This window comes from Dama dama, chromosome 22 (genome assembly GCF_033118175.1).
Source record: "Dama dama isolate Ldn47 chromosome 22, ASM3311817v1, whole genome shotgun sequence".
Taxonomy (NCBI): Eukaryota; Metazoa; Chordata; class Mammalia; order Artiodactyla; family Cervidae; genus Dama; species Dama dama.
Genome location: NC_083702.1, coordinates 17501603 through 17518190, shown reverse-complemented (window position 1 = coordinate 17518190; position 16588 = coordinate 17501603). Strand labels below are relative to the sequence as shown.

General features: G+C 42.2%; 1 protein-coding gene across 1 annotated transcript in view; it reads left to right on the top strand.

The window, feature by feature from the left end:
- LOC133043711 (uncharacterized) overlaps positions 1–16588 on the top strand; it is a 234134-nt gene that overhangs the window by 204632 nt on the left and 12914 nt on the right. The window contains 4 exon segments of the mRNA XM_061124863.1: positions 2457–2549; positions 2632–2946; positions 5290–5604; positions 13750–14064. Coding sequence (XP_060980846.1) covers positions 2457–2549; positions 2632–2946; positions 5290–5604; positions 13750–14064 — 1038 coding nt within the window.

The window sequence follows — 16588 nt, the reverse complement described above, 5'->3', positions numbered from 1 at the left end:
ATATCCTTTAAAAAGAACTTTGTCTACTCCAAGACCATAAAAACATTCTCCAAGAGTATCTTGTAGAAGTTTAATTATTTTTCTCTTGGGTAAAATTGTGCATCCCTTCTGCAACTGATATCTATGTAAGTTAAGACCAAGTTTCATATGACATTGAACTGACTCAGAATCTTTTTCTGAGAAGACTTTTTTCCCCACTGCAGTGCCACTTTTGTCATAAGAAGAGCATATGTCTTTTTTCAAGACTCTCTTTTTTATTCCATTGTATCATTTGTCTACCCTTGCACCAATACTGCATTTTCTTAATTACTGTAACTTTATAGTAAGTCTGGATAATTTTTATGTACAAGAGTTACTTTATATTGTTAACTCTTCTACTTTTGTTGCTTTTTAAGTCAACTGTGTTGGTCATTCTTGTTCTTTTGTATTTTATTTCAATTTTGGAATCAGATTTTCATTTTAAAAACATATGTATTTATTTGATGGTGTTGAGCATTAGTTGCAGTGTATGGATCTTCATTACTTCTTGTGGAATCTGTTATGACACATGGACTGCCTAGTTGTGAAGCTCTTGCTGAGATCCTCTGTGGCATGTGGGATCTTAGTTTTCACACCAAGGATCGAACCTGAGTCCTCTGCATTACATGGTTGATTTTCAATCACTGGACCAGGAGAGACATCCCTCAGCTTGTCATTTTTCACCAAAAAAGAAAAAAAGCATAAGTGTATTTTGTTTGAGATTAGAGTTAATCTACACAGAAATTTGAGGTGATTGACTGATGATGTTGAATCTTCCAATTCATTGACATTATATATATCCCTCCATTCAGTTAGGTCTCCAGTTTCTCTCAGAAGTTTTACCCATCTTTTGCTAGGTTTTGCTCCTAGGCATTTTCTGTTTTTGATTTTATAAGTATTTCTTTTAGTTGGAGAAGGAAATGGCAACCCAATCCAGTGTTCTTGCCTGGAAAATCCCATGGACAGAGGAGCCTGGTAGGCTACAGTCCATGGGGTCGCAAAGAGTTGGACACGACTGAGTGACTTCACTTCACTTTTAGTTGAAGTGTCCTAGGAATGATTTATCTCTGAGTTGTTTTTACTTTTCCTTTTTTTTTATATTTTAATGTAATTTAAGACTTACAGAAAAGGTGTAAGAATAATATAAGACTCCAGAAGACCTTTAGCTGGATTTCCCAATGTTAGTATTCTGCTTTAATCTCTCCCCCCAATTGACATCTCTATCTATCTCTGTTTCTGTCTTTCATTCTCTGTCCCCCTCCAACCACATTTCTCCATGAATATGTAAAATCTTTCTGAATTAAGTTGCAAACATGATGTCTCTTTATCCCTAAAATGCTTCAAGGGATTTCCTTATGTAACCACACTTCAGTCAAGTCATCAGATGACTTCAGCCCAAGATGACATCTAAGTGCAACCACATGAAAGACTCTAAGGCAGAACTGCCAAGTGGGATCTTTCCCAAATTACTTACCCAGCAAGTCTTAAGCAAAATGAAGTATATTTTTTTGCTTAAGTGGCTAAGTTTTATAGGAAAATTTATTGTATAGAAATATAAACCGGACACGCTTCCCTGGTGGCTCAGTGGTAAAGAACCCACCCTCCAAGTCAGGAAACACAAGTTCCACCCCTGGTTCTTGAAGATTCCCTGGAGAAAGAAATGGAAACCCACTCCAATATTCTTGCCTGAGAAATCCTATGGACAGAGGAGCCTGGTGGACTACAGTCCATATGATCCTCAAAAAGTGTCAGACATGATTGAGCAACAGCAACAGCAACCAGGACACTGATTACGTGACCTGTATCTCTAAATCAAAGACTATTTGTCCTCTGATCTTCTGTTTGCTGTTTCTACCTTATGCCAAGCTAATGTGTTGAAACTCTCATCCTTTATTTCTTAATAATGGCTGTTAAGTTTTTCAGCTCTAGAATTTTTTTTTTAGCTCTAGAATTTTTATCTGTTGTTATTTTGTCAATTTCTTTTGTCAATTAACTCAACGAGGCCGTCGATCAGGGCTATTTAAATTCTCCATCAGAAAACTATAGTAGCTGAATAACTTGGGAAATTCTTTCCAATGTCTTTCTCCTTCTGGTTTTCTACGCGATTTCTTTTATATGTGTATTGTTTTTAGGAATAGACACTGTAGATGAAAAAGTGGTAGGATCCCTTTGGGAAAGATTTTATTTTGTTTTTCCTGTTTATGGATAGATTTAGAGACAAAAGAGCTTATTTAACTTATTCTTAGTGCAATGGTTGGCTGAAACCAATTGTGGTGCTGTCAGAAGTACAACTCTCCCTAGAGATGGTGAGCCCTAAGATTATGATAAACTTACTGTTACATTGTTTATATCAGACTTTATCACTAGGTCGTTATTTAGCTTAATTCAATTTCCTGTTCTTCAATCCACCAATCCTCTGATCATTGCTGTTTCTACAGGAAACCAGACCCAGGTGCTGCCGAGGTGCAACGACTCCGTGTCTGAACCAGCAGGCTCTGTAGCCTCAGACAAGAGCGCCCCCTACTGCTCAGGTGAGGGTCCCACAGGAGAGAAGAACATTTTCCCCGCCCCCGCCGCCATTAACGCTCCATTGTCCCATTTCTCCCTCCTCAGACAGCAGACAGCTCCGCCTGGTGGACGGGGGCGGTCCCTGCGCCGGGAGAGTGGAGATCCTTGACCAGGGCTCCTGGGGCACCATCTGTGATGACGGCTGGGACCTGGACGATGCCCGCGTGGTGTGCAGGCAGCTGGGCTGTGGAGAAGCCCTCAATGCCACGGGGTCTGCTCACTTCGGGGCGGGATCAGGACCCATCTGGCTGAACGACTTGAACTGCACAGGAAATGAGTCCCACGTGTGGAGGTGCCCTTCCCGAGGCTGGGGGCGTCACGACTGCAGACACAAGCAGGACGCGGGGGTCATCTGCTCAGGTGGGTACTGCACACTGTCCACAGGCTGGGGGAGGGGTGGGGCCCTGGAGGACGGGAGTCTGAGCTCTGAGGGAGAGATGCCGAAAGGACCAGAGATGGAAGCTTCCTCCCATGGATCCGGTCTTTCCAGCAGACGTGAAGACTAGGTGCTTTCACTTCTTCCTGTAGCAGTGGACCTTCTAGTCCTTTCTTCTCAGCAGAGTTTCCTGGCAGAGCCGTTTCTTAGAATTTCCAGTTGAAAGGAGGATTCACCTTGCCTTACATGTGGGACGAAAATCTTAAGTCCATGGTACTAGTTTCTGTAGCAAATTACATAGTGGTTGAAAACAACATATATTTATTGCCTTGGAGTTCTGTAGGGTCGATGTTCAACAGGATCTCCCTGTTGGGATTAAGATTTCAGCAGGGCCACATCACTTCTGAGGCTTTGGTGAAGAATCCCGTTTTTTATATCAAGTTTCTTTTCAAACGATTTGCATTCCTTGGCTCATAGCCCTTCTTCATCCATCATCAGACCACCAATGCTGCAGGTCTCTAACCATTACCCAGAGTCACACCTCCCTGGAGCCAGAGCCAAGAAAGAGTGCTTCTATTGGTTTGGCCAAAAGCTTCCTCCGTTTTTTTCCTGTAAGATGATCTAGTAACACTTAGTTGTCTTTCACTTCATTTGAAACAATTTTGTTAGATTGTTTTGTGGCAGCTTTCATATCAACATGCATCTTTAAAAAAAAATTGGTGAATTTTTGTGTAGCTTTTTAAATATTGAAAATGGAAGAAAAAAAGCAATATTTTCAGCATATCATGCTTTATTATTTCAGGAAAGGTTAGAAACACAACTGAGATGCAAAACAAATTTGTAGAGTGTATGGAAGTGTGGTGACTGATCACATTCATCAAAAGTGATTTATTAAGTTTTGTGTTGGAGATTTCTCACTGGACGGTACTGCACAGTAGGGTAGACCAGTTGAAGTTGATAGCAATCTAATTGAGATATTACTTGAAGACAATCAACCTTAAACCGTGCAGGAGATAGCCAACATACTCAAAACGTCCAAATCCAGCACTGAAAGTCATCTGTACCAGCTTGGTTATATTAATTACTTTGACGTTTGGGTTTCACATAAGTGAAAAAAACCATGGCAGTATTTCTATATGAGATTCTCTACTTAAACGTAATGAAAACGTTTTGCTTTTAAAACAAATTGTGATGGGTGATAAAAAGTGGATACTGCACAATAATGTGGAATGGAAGAGACTGTGGGGCAAGGAAAATGAACCACCACCAACCAACCAAAGGCCAGTCTTCTTCCAAAGAAAGGTGATCTTGTGTATGTGGTGGTATTGGGAAGGAGTCCTCTATTAAGGGAGTACCTTACATAAAACCAAATGATAATTCCAACAAGTACTGTTCCCCATTAGACCAACTGAAAGCTGCACTTAATGAAGCATTCAGAATTGATCCAGAGAAAATGCATAATCTTCCATCAGGATAATGCAAGACCACGTACGTCTTTGTAGACCAGGCAAAATCTGCCACTGTTTGGCTAGTTCTGATTCATCAGCTGTGTTTACCAGACAATGCAGTTTTAGCTTTCCATTCATTTGGATCTTTACAAAATTCTCTTAATGGAAAAAATTTAAATTCCCTGGAAGACTATAAAACACGCTTGGAATAGTTCTTTGCTTAGAAAGTAAAAGTTTTGGGAAGAGGGAATTATGAAGTTGCCTGAAAACGGCAGAAGGTAGTGGAACAAAATGATGAATATGCTGTTCAATAAAGTTCTTGGTGAACATGAAAAATGTCTTTTGTTTTGACTTAAAAACCAAAGGAACTTTCTGACCAATCCAATAACAATGTGATTAGACTGGGTTCACATAGTTAATCCAAAATATTCCAACTTAATATCACCATCCCAAGATTCTTAACCTTAATCACATCTGTGAAATCCCTTTTGCCAGGTAAGGTAACATATTCATGGTTCCAGGGATTTGGATGAGACATCTGAGGGTTCATTATTCTGCCACCTCCCCAATATTATATCACATCCCTTTCACACTGTTAGAGGTTTTGTCAGGAAGCAGAATTCAGCTCCCTTCCCTACAGGTGCCCAGGTTGCTCTTCCTCTCTGTTCATATTCACTACATCATGGTGGTAGAAATGTCTAAAAATATAGACACAAATGGACAAAGTCAGGTAAAAGGGAGACAACTTTCAGTCTTATCACTTAATGAGTATCTCCTCAGCTGGTTCAGGGTGGAATGGCCACTATTTCTGGGAGAGAGGATAACCCTGAACAAAGAGTGAAGTTCTCACCAGTCCTGATTCCTCCCTTTCAATCTTAGAGTTCCTGGCCCTCAGGATGGTGAGCGAGGACCAACAGTGTGCTGGGTGGCTGGAAGTTTTCTACAACGGGACCTGGGGCAGTGTCTGCCGAAGCCCCATGGAAGACATCACCGTGTCCGTGATCTGCAGACAGCTTGGCTGTGGGGACAGTGGAAGTCTCAACACTTCTGTTGCTCTTAGGGAAGGTTTTAGACCCCGGTGGGTAGATGGAATCCGGTGTCAGAACACGGATACCTCTCTCTGGCAGTGTCCTTCTGACCCTTGGAATTGCAGTTCATGCTCTCCAAAGGAGGAAGCCTACATCTCATGTGCAGGTGAATTACTGTCTGTTTCTGTGTCTGTCTTAAACCCACAGAATGTTAATAGTGAGATTTTATATTTTCATATTTAAGTCATGAATTTAACATGGGCCCACAAAATGAAGTTAAGACCAGTTCAGTTAAGTCACTCAGTGGTGTTGGACTCCTTGCGACTCCATGGACTGCAGGACACCAGGCTTCCCTATCCATCACAAACTCCCAGAGCCAACTCAAACTCATATCCATCGCGTCAGTGATGCCATCCAACCATCTCATCCTCTGTCGTCCCCTTCTCTTTCAGCCTTCAATCTTTCCCAGCATCAGGGTCTTTTCAAATGAGTCAGCTTTTCACATCAGGTAGCCAAAGTATTTGAGTTTTAGTTTCAGCATCAGTCCTTCTAATGAATATTCAGGACTCATTTCCTTTAGAATGGACCTGTTGGATCTCCTTGCTGTTCAAGGGATTCTCAAGAGTCTTCTCCAACACCACAGTTCAAAAGCATCGATTCTTCAGCACTCAGCTTTCTTTACATTCCAACTCTCACATCCATACATGAATACTGGGATATTCATAGCTTTGACTAGATGGACTTTTGTTGGTAAAGGAATGTCTCTGATTTTTAATATGCTGTTTAGGCTGGTCATAGCTTTTCTTCCAAGGAGCAAGCATCTTTTAATTTCATGGCTGCAGTCACCATCTGCAGTGATTTGGAGCCCCTAAGAATAAAGACTGTCACCGTTTCCATTGTTTCCCCATCTATTTGTCATGAAGTGATGGGACCAGATGCCATGACCTTAGTTTTCTGAATGCTGAGTTTTAAGTCAACTTTTTCACTCTCTTCTTTCAGTTTCATCAAGAGGCTCTTTAGTTCTTTTTTGCTTTCTGCCATAAGGGTGGTGTCATCTGTGTGTCTGAGGTTATTGATATTTCTCCCAGCAATCTTGATTCCAGCTTGTGCTTCTTTCAGCCTGGCATTTCACATGATGTACTCTGCATATAAGTTAAATAAGCAGAGTGACAATATACAGCCTTGATGTACTCCTTTCCCAATTTGGAACCAGTCTGTTGTTCCATGTCCAGTTCTGACTGTTGCTTCTTCACCTGCATAGATTTCTCAGGAGGCAGGTCAGGTGGTCTGGTATTCCCATCTCTTTAAGAATTTTCCACAATTTGTTGTGATACACACAGTCAAAGGCTTTGGCATAGTCAATAAAGCAAAAGTAGATATTTTTCTGGAACTCTCTTGCTTTTTTGATGATCCAGCGGATATTTGCAATTTGATATCTGGTTCCTCTGCCTTTCCTAAATCCAGCTTGAACATCTGGAAGTTCACATTCACCTACCGTTGAAGCCTGGATTGAAGAATTTTGTGCATTACTTTGTTAGGGTGTGAGATGAGTGCAACTGTGTGGTAGTTTGAACATTCTTTGGAATTGCCTTATTTTGGGATTCGAATGATGACTGACTTTTTTCAGTCCTGTGGCCACTGCTGAGTTTTCCAAATTAGCTGGCATATTGAGTGAAGGACTTTAACAGCATTATCTTTTAGGACTTGAAATAGCTCAAGTGGAATTTCATCACCTCCACTAGCTTTGTTCATAGTGATGCTTCCTAAGGCCCACTTCACATTCCAGGATGTCGGGTTCTAGGTGAGTGATCACACCATCATGGTTTTCTGGGTCCTGAAGTTCTTTTTTGTATAGTTCTTCTGTGTATTCTTGCCACCTCTTCTTAATACCTACTGCTTCTGTTAGGTCCAGTGTGTTCTCTTGGCAGATGGTCGACATTGAAATCAGATTGATTATATTCTTTGCAGCCAAAGAGAAGCTCTTTGGCTTCTTCTTTGGAGAAGCTCTATACATTCAGCAAAAACAAGACTGTGAGCTTACTGTGGCTCAGATCATGAACTCCTTATTGCCAAATTCAGACTGAAATTGAAGAAAATGGAGAAAACCACTAGACCATTTAGGTATGACCTAAATCAAATCCTTTATGACTATACAGTGGAAGTAAGAAATAGATTTAAGGCACTAGGTCTGATATACTCAGTACCTGATGAATTATGGATGGTGGTTCATGACATTGTACAGGAGACAGGAATCAAGACAATCCCCTAGAAAAAGAAATGCAAAAAATCAAAATGGCTGTCTGAGGAGGCCTTATAAATAGCTGTGAAAAGAAGGGAAGCCAAAAGCAAAGGAGAAAAGGAAAGATATTCCCATTTGAATGCAGAGTTCCAAAGAATAGCAAGGAGAGATGAGAAAGCCTTCCTCAGTGATCAATGCAAAGAAATAGAGGAAACAATGGAATGGGAAAGACTAGAGACCTCTTCAAGAAAATTGGAGATACTAAGGGAACATTTTACCTAAAGATGGGCTCAATAAAGGACAGAAATGGTAGGGACCTAACAGAAGCAGAAGATATTAAGAAGAGATGGCAAGAATACACAGAAGAACTGTACAAAAAAGATCTTTATGACCCAGATAATCATGATTGTGTGATCACTCACCTAGAGCCAGACATCCTGGAATGTGAAGTCAAGTGGGCCTTAGGAAACATCACTATGAACAAAGCTAGTGGAGGTGATGGAATTCCAGTTGAGCTATTTCAAATCCTGAAAGGTGATGCTGTGAAAGTGCTGCCCTCAATATGCCAGCAAATTTGGAAAACTCAGCAGTGGCCACAGGACTGGAAAAGGTCAGCCTTCATCCCAATCCCAAAGAAAGGCAATGCCAAAGATTGCTCAAACTACCACACAATTGCACTCATCTCAGACACTAGTAAGGTAATGGTTAAAATTCTCCAAGCCAGGCTTCAGCAATATGTGAACTGTGAACTTCCAGATGTTCAAGCTGGATTTAGAAAAGACAGAGGAACCAGAGATCAAATTGCCAGCATCTGCTGGATCATCAAAAAGCAAGAGAGTTCCAGAAAAACATCAATTTCCGCTTTATTGACTATGCCAAAGGCTTTGACTGTGTGGATCACAACAAACTGTGGAAAATTCTGAAGGTGATGGGAATACCAGACCACCTGACCTGCCTCTTGAGAAACCTGTATGCAGGTCAGGAAGCAACAGTTAGAACTGGACATGGAACAACAGAATGGTTCCAAGGAGGAAAAGGAGTATGTCAAGGCTGTATATCATCACCCTGCTTCTTTAACTTATATACAGAGTACATCATGAGAAATGCTGGGCTGGAAGAAGCACAAGCTGGAATCAAGATTGCCAGGGGAAATAACAATAACCTCAGATAAGCAAATGGCAGAAAGTGAACAAGAACTAAAGAGCCTCTTGAGGAAAGTGAAAGAGGAGAGTGAAATCGTTGGCTTAAAGCTCAACATTCAGAAAACAAAGATCATGGCATCTGGCCCCAACACTTCATGGCAAACAGATGGAGAGACAGTGGAAACAGTGGCTGACTTTATTTTTCTGGGCTCCAAAATCACTGCAGATGGTGATTTCAGCCATGAAATTAAAAGACGCTTACTCCTTGGAAGGAAAGTTGTGACCAACCTAGACAGCACATTGAAAAGCAGAGACATTACTTTGCCAACAAAGGTCCATCTAGTCAAGGCTATGGTTTTTCCAGTGGTCATGTATGGATGTGAGAGAAGGACTATAAAGAAGACTGAGCACGAAAGAATTGATGCTTTTGAACTGTGATGTTGGAGAAGACTCTTGAGAGTCCCTTGGACTGCAAGAAGATCCAACCAGTCCATCCTAAAGGAGATCAGTCCTTGGTGTTCATTGGAAGGACTGATGCTGAAGCTGAAACTCCAATGCTTTGGCCACCTGATGCAAAGAGCTGACTCATTTGAAAAGACCCTGATGCTGAAAGAATGAGGGCAGGAGGAGAAGGGGACAACAGAGGATGGGATGGCTGGATGGCATCACAGACTCCATGGACATGGGTTTGGGTGGATCTGGGAGTTGGTGATGTAAAGGGAGGCCTGGTGTACTGTGGTTCATGTGGTTGCAAAGAGTCAGATACAACTGAGTGACTGAATGACTGACTGTTAGGTCCATACCATTTCTGTCTTTTATTGCACTCATCTTTGCATGAAACATTCCCTTAGTGTCTCTAATTTTCTTGAAGAGATCTCTAGTCTTTCCCATTCTATTGTTTTCCTCTATTTCTTTGCATTGAGGTAGGCTTTCTTATCTCTCCTTGCTATTCTTTGGAACTCTGCTTTCAAATAGGTATAATTTTCCTTTTCTCCTTTTCTTTTTGCTTCTCTTCTTTTCACAGTTATTTGTAAGCCCTCCTCAGACAGTCATTTTGCTTTTTGCATTTCTTTTTCTTGGGGATGATGTTGATCATTGCCTCCTGTACAGTGTCACAAACCTTCATCCATAGTTCATCAGGCACTCTATCAGATCTAATCTGTTGAATCTATTTGTCAGTTCTACTGTATAATCATATGGGATTTGATTTAGGCCATACCTGAATTGTCTAGTTTTCCCTAGTGAGACTGAGCCAGAACTGTGTCAGAGTGTCTCCTGTGGAGGTGCAGGTCAGCAGTGCCCTTCTGCAGGGGCTCTGGGTGCAGCAGACCTGGGTATGGCATAAGCCCTCTTGGAGGAGGTTGCCATTAACCCCACCATAGAACCACCGGAAAATACCCAGGGCTGGGGAAACAGACTCTTGGAGGGCACAAACAAATCATGTGTGCACCAGGACCCAGGAGATAGGAGCAGTGACCCCAGAGGAGACTGACTCAGACATGCCCATGAGGGTCCAGGAGTCTCGGGCAGAGACGTGGGTCGGCGGTGGCCTGCTTCAAGGTCGGAGGCACTGAGTGCAGCAGTGGGTACATGGGACCTTTTGAAGGAGGTCACCATTATCTTCATTACCTCCACCATGGTTTGGCCTCAGGTCAAGCAACAGGGAGGGAACACAGCCTCACCCAGCAACAGAAAATTGGATGAAAGATTTACTGAACATGGCCCTGCCCATCAGAACAAGACCCAGTTTCCCCCTCCGTCAGTCTCTCCCATCAGGAAACTTCCACTAACCTCTTATCCCTATCCATCAGAGGGCAGACAGGATGAAAACCACAATCAAAGAAAACTAACCAAACTGATCACATGAACCAGAGCCTTGTTTAGCTCTATGAAACTATGAGCTATGCTGTGTAGGGCCACCCAAGATGGACAGGTCACAGTGGAGAGTTCTGACAAAATGTGGTCCAGTGGAGAAGGGAATGGAAAACCCCATCAGTATTCTTTCCTTGAGAACCCCACGAACAGTATGAAAAGGCAAAAAGGTATGACACCAAAAGATGAACTCCCCAGGTTGGTAGGTGCCCAATATGCTACTGGAGTAGCATGGAGAAATAACTCCAGAAAGAATGAAAAGACAGAGCCAAAGGAAAACAACACCCAGTTGTGAATGTGATGGGGGATGGAAGTAAAGTCCAATGCTCTAAAGAGCAATATTGCATGGGAACCTGGAATGTTAGGTCCACAAATCAAGGCAAATTGGAAATGGTCAAACAGGAGATGGCAAGAGTGAACATCAACATTTTAGGAATCAGTGAAATAAAATGAACTGGAATGGGTGAATTTAACTCAGAAGTTAAGATGGAACTGACTTAATCCACATGTTCCAAAATTATGTTTTAAAAATTTGCATTTGATATATAGTTCACATAACAGTATTAGTGTTAGTATTATTTGCAGATGTACAACATAATGCTTATGTATTTGTATGTATTGGAAAATGTTGACTATCCTAAGGATAGTATAGCTACCAGCTTTTCAATGTTTATTTTTGGCTGTGCTGCATCTTGCATGCTCGGCACAGTCTTTCTGTAGTTGTGTTGAGCAGGGTCTGGTCCCTCGTTGTGCTCTGCAGGCTTCTCTTGTGGTGGAGCACTGGCTCCAGGGCGCGAGGGCTTCAGGAGTGGCTGCACACAGGCTCAGTAGTTCTGGTCCGAGGGCTCCAGAGCACAGGCCTAGTAACTGAGGCCCAAAGTCTTAGTTGCCCTGCAGTACGTGGGATCTTCCTGGGCCAGAGATAGAACCAGTGTCCCCTGCATTCAAGGTGGATTCTTAACCACTGGACCACTAGGGAAGCCCTTACTTTTTTCTTGTGATGAGAACTTGTAAGGTGTACTTTGTTACCAACTTTCTCATATAAGATACAGTATTAACCCAGGTGACATTAATGGTAAAGAATTCCCTTTCCAATGCAGGAGACATAAGAGATGTGGGTTCCCTCCCTGGGTTGTGAAGATCTCCTGGAGAAGGAAATGGCAACTCACTCCAGTATTCTTGCCTGGGAAATCCCATGGATAGAGAAGCCTCTCAAGCTACAGTCCATGGGTCACACACAGATGGACAAGACTGAGCACCCACACACGCCCACATTAACTGTACTCCTCATACTGTACATTACATCCTCATGACATTAACTTTAGTGCTGGAAGTATGTTGTTTTTAGTCACTAAGTTGTGTTCACCTCTTTTCCACCCCATGGAGTAGACTGCCAGGCTCTTCTATCCATGGGATTTCCCAGGCAAGACTACTGGAGTGGGTTGCTATTTCCTTCTCCAGGGGATCTTCCTGACCCAGGGGTCAAACCTGCATCACCTGCATTTCTAGCAGATTCCTTACCACTGAGCCACTGGGGAAACCCAACAATGCTTACCTAGTAGCAATGCTGTGTGGTAAATTACTATTTAATATGCACTATTTATTATTACAAACCATTACCTTTAACTTATATTTGCTTTACTATTAATATCTCACTGATTAGCATGAAGCTAAAGGACTATTTCACTGAATTTTATTCATCTACACATTCATTCAATAAATACTTATTTAGCAATTATCATGGTATTTAGAAAAGGTTCTCCATATACATACTTGTTGAATCTTGTTGAATGAGTGCATACAATATGTAGGCACTGTCCTAATAGAAACACAGGGTAAATAAGATATGCAAAGTCCTTCCTCTGGTGAAACTTTAATTCAGGTAGGGGTGTGTGTGTGTGTGTGTGTGTGTGTGTGTGTGTGTGTGTACACATTTGTAGCTGTCTGTATGTCTGTTTTTATATTTGTTATTAGATGCAGGGAGTGATAAAGAAGTAAATATTGAAAGTTATTTTAGAAGACTTTATGATAGCTTTCATTACCATTTTTATTTTTCTCTAGAATGTTTAAATTTTTCTTATTTATTAGTCAGTTCAGTTACTCAGTCATGTCTGACTCTTTGTGATCCCATGGACTGCAGCACGCCAGGCTTCCCTGTCCATCACCAACTCCTGGAGCTTGCTCAAACTCATGTCCATTGAGTCGGTGATACCATCCAACCATCTCATCCTCTGTCATCTCTTTCTCCTCCTGCTTTCAATCTTTCCCAGCATCAAGGTCTTTTCCAACGAGTCAGTTCTTCCCATCAGGTGGTCAAAGTATTGGAGTTTCAGCTTCAGCATCAGTCTTTCCAATGAATATTCAGAACTGATTTCCATTAGGATTGACTGGATCTCCTTGCAAGTCCAAGGGACGCTCAAGAGTCTTCTCCAACACCACAGTTCAAAAGCATCAATTCTTCGGTGCTCAGCTTTCTTTATAGTCCAACTCTCTCATCCATACATGACTACTGGAAAAACCATAACTTTGACTAGACAAACCTTTTTCTTGCTTCCTTGGTGGCTCAGTGTTAAAGAATCTACCTGCCCGTGCAGGAGATGCCTTGTTGATCCATGGGTTGGGAAGATCCCCTGGAGAAGGAAATGGCAACTTACTCCAGTATTCTTGCCTGGGAAATCCCATGGACAGAGAAGCCTGGCAGACTATTGTCCATACAGTTGCAAGAGTGTTGGACACGACTTGGTGACTCAAAAACAACAACGCAGAACTCCACAAATCAGAAGGTTAATACCGATAGGACTTGGGTGACATCATCTGTCTCACAATACTCAGTAGAGTAATATTTCCTATATTTGCCCATTTTCAACCTTATTATTCTCATTGCTGCTATAAGAAACCAGACCCAGGAGCTTGCCCAAATGCAAAAACTCCGTGTCTCAACCAGCAGGCTCTGCAGCCTCAGAGGAGACTCAGGACCGGAAGATTCTTATGCCCACCACCCCATCCCAGGGCCCCACGCCCTGGTCAATCCCGCGTTGTCTCATTTCTCTCTCCTTAGGCAGCAAACAGCTCCGCCTGGTGGACGGCGGCGGTTCCTGCTCCGGGAGAGTGGAGATCCTTGACCAGGGCTCCTGGGGCACCATCTGTGATGACGGCTGGGACCTGGACGATGCTCGCGTGGTGTGCAGGCAGCTGGGCTGTGGAGGAGCCCTCGATGCCTTGAAATTTGCTCAGTTAGGTCAGGGATCAGGGCCCATCTGGCTGGATGATCTGAACTGCGGAGGAAAGGAGTCCCACGTGTGGAGGTGCCCTTCCCGGGGCTGGGGGCGGCACGACTGTGAGCATGCAGAGGATGCTGGGGTCGTCTGCTCAGGTACGGTCAGTGCATTGTGCATGGGCTGAGAAAGTAGAAAGTTCCAAGGAAGTTGGTGTCTGATCACCTGGCGATAGAAGATGACCGAGTTAGAGAGGTCTAAGACATCTACCCATCCTCTCTGAGGGCACATTTATCTCTGAGTGATGGGCTTCAACTACTTTCCTCTTGTCAGTCTCTGATATTTCTTCTCCAGTGGTCTTAGCTGACAGAGTTTAATCTATTATTTCCAATTATAACTGATCTTCATAATTTTTTGTATAATTTTTGAAGAGTGAAATACTTGCAAATCACCAGCACACACCCCTTTGCACAGTGAACCCATAGGAGGGAGGGATAAGAGTGAGGGTGCACCTCTCTGGGTGGAGTTGTTTCGGTAGTTACCCTACGACACGCTATTTTGCACTAGGTCAGTAGGAGTGGAGGCACAGGGGATATCATTAAACAAATCAGAAAGCAATTTATGGATTTATGCCAAATTTCAAGTCTCATTGCAAATTTAAATGTAAATATTCATAGCCATTTTGCTGGTAGGACCAGAGAACTGTGGATGAAATGCTCTGAGTCATAGCTTCTCCTTCCATTGTTATTAGAAAAGATTCTTTGTCCATGTTTTCTTTTAAAACATCTGCATAAGCCAAAACTTTAAAAGAACACTTAGCCATGCACTGACACATCAAAGGTGGAGGCAATGAAATATTGATTCTGTGTTTTATAGTAAGAGATTATATAGTTTACACCTGATGATTTCAGTGATATAAAAGAATTGCACTTGGGGGTTTATTTGCTAGGAATAGAAGTAAGGGGCCATATATAATTTTTGAAGAAGCTGGAAGAGAGTTATCATAGCTAGGAGGGATGGAAGGGCAATGGGAGATGACAAAGGCACCTATGGGGTTCTCTGAGCAGCACTGAGGGTCCAGGTGTGGTGTGGAGGATGCTACATGTGCCTAAGGACACAGGATGTCTGTATACCAAGAGACCAGACAAGGATAAATCTGACCACAGTTTCATTTTTCCTTTGTTGCAGTTGATTCATATAACTAAATGGCCCTCTGAAAGGGCAATTTCCCTTTCTTTGATTATCCAAGTCTCTCATAAATATTTTGGAGGACTTAAAACTGTCTACCTGTTTTTCTCCTGCACTTCTTAAAAGATAAGAGCATTGTTTGATTGTGATGTACATTCCCAACATCCTGATGTACATTCCCAAAATTCCTGAATATAACAGACTCTAAAAAGGTGCTTGTATTTGAAATAAACCACATGAAAATAGATTCTCAATATTGCCTTCAAAATAACATCCTCCTACTTAAATATCAGACCTCTGCAGAGGATTCAGATATGACTCCTTTGTAGCCTCTCCTCTCTCTCCATTTAATTTCCCAATCAGAGGTTCTATTTCTGGGCCTCTAGGGACCCGCTCTCCTTGGCCTTTGCTGCACCTTGATGGAAAGTTCACACTGATCCCCTCTGACTTTCAGAGGGGAATGGGCAGCCCAAGGGTTGAGGGCAGGTCTGGTTTTCCAAGAAGATACTCGATTTTTGTGGATCTCTGAGAGGCCACATACCTCATCCTACAGAGATATTTCCTATACCTCAGGCCACACAGTGCCCTGTTCCAGTCAAACCAGTAGGAGTCCAGAGTGATGGGTGAAGAGCCAGAGGGTCCGGGGTCAGGTAAGGATGAAAGTCAGAGGAATGAGAGTTGGTCTGGAGGCAGATGCATCACAGCTACAGGGAGAAGAGAGGGGGCCACCTTGATCAGAGGAAGAAAAATAACTATGTGATCTACATGAACAATGATGAAAACTCTCACGCTCTCGTGGTTCTGTGGATAAAATCCAGCCCCAAAGCTATAACAGTGAGATAGCCTTTGGGACAAAGGACCCTAAGCAGAAGCTGAGATACAGAAAATCAGGGCTCTCCCAGGCTCAGGCATAGGTGCAGAGAGAATCCTTTCCTGACAACCTGGCCCCTGAGGTCCCTCCTATGATTCAGGTTGATGTCTCTTTTGCAAATGGACTGAACCTGGAAAATGGAGGCCAAAAAGTGTTTCATCACTATTTATTGAACAGTATGTCTTCTCTAATGATATAAAATATTACCTTCTTCAAATACTAAATTTCTGTGTGTGTATGTCTTTGTGTCTGTTAGATATTTATATTCTGCCCCATTCTATTTTTATACAAGAACATGGTTGGTTTTATTATTTTTAATAACACCCTCTCACATCAGCCTTCTAGTTCATAAATTTTCTTGTAATGTTCACACACTTATTTTTCCATTTGAAAGCAAATATAAAGTAAAAACGAAATAACAATAATTTGTCTCAGGAGACTATCCTGATGTGTGTAAGACTTTGTGCTAAATATATTTGAGTGTCTAACATGTGTCAGGCTATCTACAATCACATGTAAGCAATATTTGTTCTTTCTAAAAATTCATAATCTGGAGGGATTAATACAGAAACTAACAAGGTGTTGAGTAAAAATTATTTAATTAGAAAGAGTAGCCTTAACCT